This window comes from Mercenaria mercenaria, chromosome 6, assembly GCF_021730395.1.
Source record: "Mercenaria mercenaria strain notata chromosome 6, MADL_Memer_1, whole genome shotgun sequence".
Lineage (NCBI taxonomy): Eukaryota > Metazoa > Mollusca > Bivalvia > Venerida > Veneridae > Mercenaria > Mercenaria mercenaria.
In genome coordinates, this window is record NC_069366.1 from 50,819,987 (window position 1) to 50,832,111 (window position 12,125).

The 12,125-nt window shown below is 35.5% G+C and overlaps 1 protein-coding gene across 1 annotated transcript; it reads right to left on the reverse strand.

Moving 5' to 3' along the window:
• Positions 1-290: 290 nt before the first annotated feature.
• Positions 291-2,033, reverse strand: LOC128558033 (uncharacterized). Its single transcript, XM_053546801.1, has one exon. The coding sequence runs from the start codon at positions 2,031-2,033 to the stop codon at positions 291-293; it is 1,743 nt and encodes a 580-aa protein (XP_053402776.1).
• Positions 2,034-12,125: the final 10,092 nt, after the last annotated feature.

A 12,125-nucleotide genomic window follows, 5' to 3' on the forward strand; every position in this document is an offset into this window, starting at 1 on the left:
GACAAACAGGTCCGTGTGCATTTATTTATTTTTCATCTTGGCAAACAATAAGTACAGAAGATTATTTTGTCTGGTTTATTTGAGAACCTTATTAACTTAGTCATCTTCGCAAACATAAACGTAAGTTAACAACTTTTTTAATACAAGATATCTGTGTATATATACCATGCAATTCAATAGTTGCGTAAACTAAATACATGCCACAATTTGTTACAGATAAATCAAATATCTAAAACTTTTCATGATTTGTCTTCAAAATCAGCTCATATTTATCATTCTGTGCAAACTGATTAAGTAAGTTTGTAATTGAGAATTGTGTTACATTTTGATCCTTCAGTACTTAGAAAAAGTGAGTCTGATTCTCTATTAAAACACAAGGCATGTGGCCTCCCTGTCTTGTTCAGTACAGTCTTTATTTTCTTGTTTTCTGATGACAGCAGATGTAAATTGTTTTTTCCATAGTTGCAAACTAGCACTGACCCGTCGCTGTAAACGGCAATTCCTTTTGGGGATAAGACGTTTGTATCTTTGTATGTATCAAGTACCTTTCCTGAGGTAGTAACTTTAGTCACTGAATAAGTAAAGAAATCAGAAACATAAATACAGTTCCCATCACGGTCTACAGCTACGTATTGCGGAAACTGAAATAAAGCCTTCCCGCTCCTGTCAGTATCAATCCTCTGTATAACTTTCCCATCTAGACTCAGTATCTCCACTTTTGGAGGATTGATATAAGATACAACAAGCCTGTTATTGCTGTAGGCTATTCCCTCACATTTTCCATCTACAGCAAAGTCGCGAGTCTTTGACAGACCACTTCTGAAGGACAAGAGACATATTTTTCTCTCACTGGTCACGGTAACTGCTAGCTGATCGTATGAAACGTATGTTATATCCCAAGTTTCAGCTTTAAGTTTGAGCTCAGAAGTAATTTTATCAGATTTGATATCAATCAGCTTCACCGATTTATTGTGAAAATCAGTGCACACAAGTGTATCAGGAGCTATAGCTACCAATCCTGTGATCAAGCAATCTCTTCCATCAGTAGAAGATTTTACTCTGACTTCTCCGATAACAGTTGGTGTTAAATCTTGGAGACGCCTTGGAGACATGACCTGGCGATTTCTTATTTGTTTTGGTCGAAGATCACCCAGAGTACCTTGTTTCGTTTTAAAATATTCTAGGATTTTATTGTTTTTCTCAAACGTATACATACTGGGCTCATTTTTCTCGTCCAGAAATTTCAGTTCCTCTCCTATCTTCTTCAGACGATAACTTATTTGTTTTGCTTGCACAAATAAATCACCGGACTGCTTCGCTTGTGAAGAAAGCTGTGAATGGATGTTTTCGAGTTCGAGTTTCAAAGGTTCTAACTCATTTTCAACAGCCTTTAACATTGTGTCAGTTTTCATTTTCAGTGTTTCACACTGGTCCAGTAGTTTTTGTTCCATATCTTCCAAATATTTATCTACTTGTTTCCGAAACTCTCGAATATCCCCTACAGTTTTAGCATAAAGTCTATAAACTTCTTTACCATCTTCTTCAATCTCTTTCTTCAGCGATTTAGCATTGTTCTCAAGCTGCTTAGCCCTTGTAACGAGCTGCACATATTCCTCGCCATCTATAAAATCCTTTGAAATATCGGGAATGTAATCGATCTTACACGATTTATGATCCAGAATCATACAGTCTCCGCATCCAACTGCATCATGCTGCTTACAGAAAAACTTTACAATTTCCGAGGCATGTTTCGTACAGGTCAAAGTACATCCATATTTAGCTGACGCTGGTGCCCTATCTTTTGGCATGTTGTATTTATCCAGAAGAACATGATGTCTAGTCGGGGTTGGTTTACAGTGATATTTGTAACAGGTTATGCATAAATACTCCTGACAATTTTGACAGAATCCCGCGCCTTCCAAATTGTGACCTTCACCAGCGCATGGCTGACATGAAAACTCAAAGTCATCTGCTGAACCTCTGGATAAACTCAAGTTTTTGTCATTTGATGTCCTTCTGCCAGAAACTTCCATATTAAAAAAGTAATTTTTAATTGATTAGAACAGATACATACTTCAATTTTTAAATATCCACGCCATATATACATGTGAACTCTAAATTTTGTTTAACCCTAGATACCGTGTTTATCTGAAGATAAATAATGAAACCTCGCGATATTTATAGTAATTTACTTCCTCCTTGTAATCACGTGATTATATATTAAAGGTCGGTTAATAATAAACATATTCGACTACAAACTCGGGATTTGAATCCGTTCCACGCAATATGGATACTAACTTTACCAAAATTTTCTATGTTTGAAGGGAGCTTAAACTGTAATTTCATAATGCCCAAGACTTCGAACGTACAAGTGATCGTACATGAATCTCTTTAAATAGCTCCTAGTCAAAAAAGGGACTATATTTAGCTGTAATGTAAGCTACAGTCATGAAACTTGACCAACGGCCAACCCATGATGCCAGAGATGTATGTGATTTGGTCTAGTAGTTTCTGAGAAACATGGATACATGTAAAACATTCACAATATTTTATGTTAAAAAGGGGAACAATTTTAATATGTAAGCCGGAGTTTTGAAAACATTTAGTCTGGTAGTCCTGACAAATAACTACCCTGACAAATGTGCTTACATATAAAAGTCACAAAATTTTTAAGTTAACAAAAGAGTATAATTTTGACAAAATAAAAGCCACATGTACTTACCGTGTCTTGTTATACATGTCAAATCAATCGAATCTACGATGGTGAAAGCTAAAATCACGATGACAAAAGTCGAGAGTACGATGATAGAAGTCGGAACTACGATTGAGAAAACAAGAATATCGAAACTATGATGATGAAAAGATAAAAAGTTGAAAACAGGATGGCAAAAGTCGAAACCACGATGGTGAAAACGCAAATTTAAATCGCGTTTTCAACATCGTAGTTCGTGATGATTTTGTACCAGTTTTTAATATCATATATTCGGTTTTTCACAATTGTGGTTTCGAGATTTTGTCATCGTAATTTCGTGTCTTTATCCTCGTAGTTTCGACTTTCGCTACCGTGGTTTCGAGCATTGTGGTTTGGGTAGCAATATGAAAATCCGAAGGAGTTTAAACTCCACATACCTTGCGCAGACATGTCAACTTTTTTTTAAGTAATCAGCAGGTTATATTTTAAAGGTCGCTGATCAACCGATCCAGTCATACACAAGTAGCTGTAAGAAAACTTTTATCTGTATTTTTGTCCAAACAGAAAATTAAATTTCAATCTCACGGTATGTTTTCTACAGATAAGCTTGTTTTACTTCATGTTTAGTATGATGTAGTATACGATATGTAGTATTTTGATCCTGCCGTCAACATTATTCTGTCTTGTTCAATAACCTGATCAATATTGAAACCCAATTTTACATAAACAAACCCACAGTATATAAGTTATAACAAACTATAAGTCGTAAAAACCGTAAGAAGGCGTAATAGAGTGCCATCTAGCGGAACGTCTAACATTACGTTTGACGACGCCACGTCTTGCGTTCTAAGCGATGATGGTAAACAGCTTGTATGCTAAAGATTTCATTTTGCATCCGTTTTTTGTCATATTTAAACCATTAAATATTTACTTGTAGCTCATAAAACTACTGCCTACTTTAAATATATTTTCTGATATTATTAATTCCCATCAAAGTTAGAATGAACACATGGAAGCCAAAACAAATATTTATTTATGTTTAGAGTAAAATATGCCTAAACGTACGTATTCATATTCAACACTCAGGTAATAATAAAAACTCATATTATGTGTATTGTTTTCCAAATTTAGATAGCGTGGATATTATCGCTGGATATTTCAATTCTAGATTGAAACAAAACCGGGTGATATGAATGAACTGAAGTATAAAATATGAAAGATCCGTCCCACTTCATGCACTGTAGCTAGTCGGGCTCGTACTAGCAATCTCCAGATTCCGGGGAAATCATTGTATTTAACTACATGTATTTATCAAACAGTTAAAACGGGTTTTCACCAAATACAAAAAAAAGGAAATAATTTAATAATACAACAAGCCGTTAAATAAAGCAAATAAAGCCTACAAACAGACAATGTGAAGTTGGTTGAATAACGCGAGAAAAAACGTATTCCCAATGTCATAGCACCATAGCGTGAAAATAAACCTGGTTGTCAAAACATTTCTGGAATATTTTCAGAAATCTATGAAGAAGAGAACGAGCAGTAAAATGTTTAATAAGAAGTATAGTAGTAGGGGAACTAAGAGTTCGGTGATAAGGGAGGCCAGAAAAGCCCTGCTTCCCATATCACAGAACACCTTACTCCACTACTACTATTATATATGTATCTATAACAACGAGTGTTCGTTTAATTGCATCCCAACGATTTATCATAAATATCTTACCGCAAAGAAAAAATATATCAGATTTATTTTTTCTAAACTATATAAGAGATGGAACATAAAAGAGAAGCTAAAAGATATGTTAATAATAGGACCACTTTAATGGTTCAGTATTTGACAGCAATTATAATTCTCGGCATTTGATGTCTTCTTGTTAATAAAGACGACTAATTTATGTTTAAAATTTCCTGTCTCTGAAAAAAAGTCTCTATATTTCATCCTTTTTGTCATATTTTCAAGCTGTCATGTCCGGAAAAAGTGGAAAATAAACACTTGTAATGATGCAGCAGATCAAACTCGATAAGTATATGAAAATGTATTTCTATTTCTAGCTCTAACCAATAAATAAATAAATAAGTAAATGCATTATCATATCCCACCCCCTTAATATACTTAATATTTGCAAAAATAGGACATTACAAAATTGCTACAGACCATGTTTGATGAATGTATTTCTGTAAATAAACTGTAAATATGTATGCTTTGAATTTATATTAATTTTCAAAAATAACGACAAAACACAACATGGTAAAAATAGGACCTTACAAAATTGCTACAGACCATGTTTGATGAAAATCCATCAAGTAGTATGAGAAGTCCTTGAAAGGTTTTTGTTTCTATTTTTAGCACTAGCAACCCCCAAAAGGGACAAAGCTTTCCGATTTGAACAAAACTGGAGAGGATCTTCTTCTTTGTTCGCCAGAGAGGACCTTGTATGATCAATCCTATATTGTTGGTACAAAATTCGCGTCTTCAATTCACTGGTGCGTAAAAGCACCTAACTCTTCCTATTAGTCTTGGATAAACATTGAAGTCGGAAGTGTAGTGACCTTATTTATCATCCCTTTATTCTTAGATTTGTCTTTATTAAAGTTTATTTCATACATGTAACTTGGATGATTTTAGGGAACAAATCGAAGATGTTTAAATGTAACCGACAAAGTATAATTTTGTATCCGACGTATGAAATAGAATGTGTTTTAAGTTCCATGTCATAGTAGAGGAAGTGACATGTGTGTTGAAAATGCATTTAAAATACGAATCCTGGTATTTTGGTATTGTTCGGATGTTTAATTATATGGTGTTTAATATTAGAATACTGTTTACACATAAAAATAGCGGAAATAACTTCTCGCAAATGCAAAAACCTTGCAATATTTAGTTATTAGTAAGTCAGCTATATTTTTATATAAAGGCACCTATATTATGTCACAAATATTTCGTCCCAGAGCTTAGGAAACATTAATTTTTGGAGGTATATGTGAGGGCTGTCTGTTTCTGGCTGAAAAAAATCCTTCCTTTATCCTTCGGCATATAGGCCTAATTGTCAAAACATGCGCGTGCCAGTGTTTAATCTTTGTATAAGGTTTTGTATATTATAGTGTCGCCCCTGTTGAAAGAGCCAGTCAATTTTGGACTATGAGACACCTTTTTTCTCTCTGGGCATTACCTTCCGAATTCTATCCTTGCAGGCCAGTCGGCCTGGCGGGATTCGAACTTCGACCTTCCGCTCCGAAGGCGGATGCTAGGCTAACGGAGACGCAAACTTTGTACGTGTGTTCGATTTTGGTGTATCTTAGTAAATGTAGATGTAGCAACGAGATATTTTTAGGCGGGGTGGGGAGGGGGGGGGGTGGGGCAATGTGACATGTGATCTTGACGCATCGTGGTTACGTCATGATGTTGCTCGTGCTGAATGTTTTTTTACAGATAGTAAGATGGAGTCTACCAAGGTTTACAATAGATTTATACTTATCTATTCTGTACAAATTAATTTATTCTCGGCCTCAAAATAAAAACCATAAGATCGACCGTGTAGTCATCAGGTGAGCGGTTACGTTCTACAAATTAACCACTGCGACATGACAACAATGTTAATTAAATGTAAGGTTAATTTATGACCCCCGGGCGTTAAACAAAAATGGAAATTGCAGTTCATGTTTGAAAATGTCCGGAGTAGCATGGATGCGCATTGGTATAGGGTTGGTTGGACTCATTACTCGTAGATCGCGAATTCGAATCACGTTAGAATAATTTGATTGTGATTTTCACAATCCCTTCCTTCCACGTGAGTACTGGTCACAAATCCAGGTAGCAGTCGTTTAAGATAGAATATGTGCATGCAATTAAATGTATCAAAATACAAATTTATCAACACATGTATGACAGAGTTAATGAAAGTATACCAGACGGGCCTCAAATTCTCAACGTCCACTGCTGACAATAACTGTAGCTATTATAACAGTATTTTCACGTGCAAATGGCTTTAGCGTTTTCAAAATCTACTTCATTTATATACGGGCCGGGTCCGTTTTGTAGAATCTAGGGAATACATATATAAACAAGTTTGTATTCTCTGAAACCTCTCGCTGACGAAGGGTTGTGTGTTCGAGCCCCGCTACTGACCACGATTCTTTATGTAAGAAAGTATAGGCAGTTGCTTACGGACTTTTGGGACTACTACTGGTCCTTCCCAGGAACTAAAGTTAGGTAACTGCGCGCCCTATATAGCAGAAATAATGTTGAAAATGGGCGTACAACCGAACACACAAACATCATGCTAGGAAGTTAGATATAATACCTGCGGAACATAATTTTCGTTATAAATGATAAGGACTACGTGCGTTAACTTACAAACGACTATTTCGTTCACTTCGGTGGTGTAGTGGTGAAGGTAAGATCGCTGACTTGTAATCACAAAACATTGGTTCCCGTCCCGCTACCGATCTTTATGCGAGAAAGCAATTTGTTGCTGAGAATAGGGGTCTAGTCCCTCCCTAAAACTATGCTCAAAGAAACGTCCCATATATACTCGTATAATGGATTTATGTCGAAAAGCGGCTATTAAACCTACGATTAAAAATATGGTTGCTATTTCAATATTACATGAAAGTTTTGGAAAATAACGGAGGTGCCACACTTCAGTGTTATACGTAAAATATTGGTGCTATATATTTTGATGAAATCGTGTTTTTAAGAGTAAAAATTGATTAAAAAAATTGGTTCCTTTTCTTTACTGTTTCTGTGGATAAAAATTAAATATATTTGTAAAAATCTTTGCTAAAAACATCACAAATCTTTTTTAAAATGCAATAAACGATTTCCATTTGCTGCGTTTTTACAACAGTACTCAAACTGTAACGTTTATTTGGCGAAAACTGCTGAAGCTTTTCATTTTGTTTCCATGCAGGCGGAAGCTTGGAAGCTACTTATGTTCCGTTAGAACATTAGTAAAATCAACTTACCTCTCTGAAGTCGTATTTTTCGACGTACTTGCCTCCTGCTCCATAGCGTGTTTACGTTTTTTGTACGTAAAAGTTCGTTGCTTATACCAAAAAGTGAAAGCACCGCAAGTTTTGTACCAACAATATAGGATTGATCATACACCGTGAAATTGTAGTTCAGAAAATCTATCCACAGATGTATGAATTTAATACACAGATTTGTTATATACCTATATAAATTCTGTAAGAAAATTCGGCTTGTATTTCACAAGTAGATATGAACAGTCAGAAAAAAATCCGTATTGTATCTTTTATATTGCATGTTGCCGGACTACTTTCATTAATATGCATGGCCCGACACAGTTTTATAAAAAGTGCACATAAAAACTTGACTAAGTTCCAAGTTAACATCGATAAACATTGAAGATTCCGTTCAATAACAAACAACAAACAAAAAGGTAGAGGTATCTAATAAAAGGGTCATTATAACAGTAGCTAGATCCGGGATTTTGTATTCGGCTCTCGTGGATTTTGCGCGCTTCTTGGGATCCGATCTGGCAAAAATCAACTTGAGCTGAATACAGCATCCCAGATCGAGCTACTACTATAACAACCCTATAATATTCTCATAGCAGCAGAGCGACAAACACGTAAGTCATAGTGGTCCGATATTACTAAGCCTTTGTAATATCGTGTCATGAGTCGTATCTATCGCACTGTCGTGCGTCTTGTCGTGTGTCGCAGTCATCGAAAAGACAAAGCACGACACACTGCAATGCGAAGTGACATTGTGACAATGCGATACGACACACGACAATGCGAAGTGACATTGCGATATATCGTGCTGTTGACAAGCGATAATACAATATGACATCGCGACATTATCCACTCACATTTTTGTCCGTCGTTTAGAATTGTCGAGCGTCATATGGCATTGTTGTGTGTCGTATCGAATTGTCGCGATGTTCCTTCGCTTCGTCGCAATGTCACTTCGAATTGTCGTGTGTCGCCCTCTGGCACGAACAGGATTCCGTAACAGACTGAAGTAATTCAACGAGAACCAATATAATTTTTAGACCACGTAACTTGAATTTTACTTGTATTTTTGTCCAAATTGAGACCGTCGCCTTGCCTCAAACACTGAACAGATTCGACAGCAAAGCACTTCAAATACAGCAATACAGCGACATAAACTTATAAGTCACAGTGGCCCGATATCACTATATAAGGCTTGTTATATCGTGTGCGGTTTTCACTTGTGTTGAGTCTCTTTGACAGACTGAATTTATTAAAAAGCGCCAAATTTGACACCCTTACCTTTCCTTAACCACTGAACAGACTTGAAAGCGAAGCACCTCAAACTATAGTTCTAAAGCTTAATACAAAGGTATATTTTCTTTGAAGTTATAGTAACAAAAGGCACGATACACTAAACACACAATACTCGTGTGAGACACTATGAAGACAGCTAATGAACAAAACACAAGTGTACTTAAACAATGTCTTTGCAAAGAGAAACATCTTACAAGACTACTGTTGTGATAGTTAAATAAACGTATGAGTCTTAGTAATTTTAATGTTTTATAGATTTTTGAGCTGAACTACCGCATTGCACGAAAGAGTCGCCAATTTTAAAAATAGAAACACAATGAACCAACATTTTGAAATTTCTTAATTTCCTTGAATGCATTCAATAAAAAGCTGAATGTCCAACATTCTAAAAAACGCAGCCCCTCAAAAGCGAAACCCACAGCATGCTGATATGCTCAAGACTAACACACACAAGCAAACACACGAGAACAAAACGTACAAATAAAGCAACATAATTGGGCACCGTCTTGGAACGGTCAGTGGCAAAACCACCACTAGGGAGCTTAAAGCGGTTGATGTTGCGCCGCACCTAACCTCAATTTGCCCCCGCTGTGTTGCGGATCACTGGATAGTGTTACCCAAGATGAGTCGCTAACACACGCAACGGTTAAAGAAGGCCTGCCATGTAAAACACAAAGATGCTCTTGTAAATTTACATAAAATCAAACCTTAAGAACCAAACAACAACGCATGTATTCATTGCCTTTGTAAAAGACAAAGCATCACTGGCGGCATGAATCAGTGCGGCCTAATAGTCTGTGTTAGAGAAATTAATTACAGTTGCTAAAATAAGAAATCAAAGGAAATACGTTAATTTAGACAGTGAATATTTATACTTGTCCGCTAGTTTTATTTTCTGATCTTATCCCAGCTTTGAAGGATCAAAGTAATAAATATTCAAAAGAAGCAATCAAAACGCTTTCATGTTTCTCTTCAAATACATCATTTATATTTCAGCCATGCCGATAAAATGTATTTAATTCAATCTTCGGCTTTCTTATAAAAGAGATCATGCTAGAATGATTACTCTTGTGTGAAAGGTCATCTATATCCATTATCGAATGCATATGAAATACCACGTCAACGGACAACACGTAAAACTAGCATCTATTATTGAAAATGTAGATAATTTACTGTTAATGCTTTATAAACAAACTCAAGATGTATTGTCCGTAAGTATTGACCTGGCACTCATTAATCTTCGCCAATATTTTCGGGCGTTTTCGTTAATTTACGCAATATTAGTATCCTGAAAGTATCTACATTACTAAAGTAACATGTAAAGTTAATCAATGACACGGTGGCGTAGAGGTAAGGTGTCTGACTAGCACGCACGTTACCATGGGTTCGAAATCACTTACGGAATAGATCTTTTTTCAATTTAATGCATTGTAAGGTTATCGTTTACATTATTTTTATGTGTCATATTTCATGAATTTTGATTGTTTTCTCTTGTAATATTTTCTTTTCCTGGAACGTTGGTGACAGGTAACTTGTCTTTTTATCTAAGATACTATTAAAACAATTTTATTCCATTATTTTATAACTGGAAAATATGATTACTCTAAATAAATGAACCATAGATATCACGATACGTTTGATCAAATGAGTAATAAATCTGCATATAAAATTTGGGGAAAAAATATATGTTCGGACGTAGAACTCGAACCTACAATCCTGATATTGGCAGGTAAACGCTTTGTCCGCACAGCTACCTGCACATGCGACAGTATATCAGTTAGAACGATATATGTACTATTTAGTTATACCGCTATTTATATTCGGACACCGAAAATTAATTTACGGAAATACACGGAATATTCATGAGTGCCAGGTCAATACTTACGGACAATACTTTAAACGACACTTTAAAGAAAACTATTAACATCAAAAAGTATATCTATTTCAAGAATTCTTTCTAGATGCGTTGATTGATTGTTTGGTGTGTTGGCGTTTTTGAACAATACCAAAGTTTCGTAACGGCAGTCATAAGGACCTAATGAGTGTTTTTGTGTTGTTTGGTGCCGTTACCACCACTGACTTAGTCTCCGAAACCAACAGACGCTGGTATGTAGTGGCCTAATGACTTTCTGTTCATTGTCGTCTGCCAAATATATCCTTACCGTTATACCAGAGGCCTGAACAAAAACGGTAGAGCAGTTTAAGTATTTTCTCAAAATAGATGTTCAAACTTGAACTGGTCATCATAATCTCGTAAGCTTCTACTTTCAATTGGTACTGAAACAACTCTTAATAACAAAATATAAACTAAAAGAAACATTACACCAAATTTTGATTTGTTTTCAATTGTTGTGGGTTACCCTTTTTTGTCAACGGACTGAGACAAATGGCGTTGCTTAACAAGATTTTCTACTATTTTTAGCTGCCAATGTGTTTGCCTAAATAGGATACAGCCAATCCCCGTAAGGGCAAATAAAAAAAGAGAAGATGTTGACTACGAAACTAGCTAAATGCCGTAGTATTCCAAATCAAATTTTGTTTTTTCTTCAACCTAATTAAATACAGTTGAAAAGCCCTTAAATCTCAGTTTAACCATGACAACACTTAACACATATGTAGATGTTGAAAGCAAATCAATAGGTTGTAACATAAAAAGTTGTCAAGCAAATCGATACCTGAATGATAGACCGCCCCCCACCCCCATTTTCTTTTGTTTTTATTAAACGGGCGAAAACTATAAAACTGAGCTGTTGATATTGCCCGTTCAGTATAAATGTTCTTCTTGGGCATGGAATGATGTAGACGTATATTTTATTTTCCTTTACGATCATTCATAGATTCTAGACAATTACAAATATTTTGTTTTACTTTTTAAAAAGGTGATAAAGCCGTAAAATAAATGCAGCTGACAGCATAGTTTCATTTTGTTGCGATTGTGCAGCCTTTAATCGAAAGAAAGTCGAATTTCAAAAATGTTCATTTAGTATTTTTTAAGATATTTGCAAAGTATCAAGTGTTGTAATAAACATTTATTATGCGAACCAATTCATTAAAGCAATATAAAGTTGAAATTCGATATCTCGAACTCGCTTAATTCAAAATGCCGGCTTTTTCGGAGACATTTTCAAATCCCGTCCCGAAAAAACGTGCAAAAATG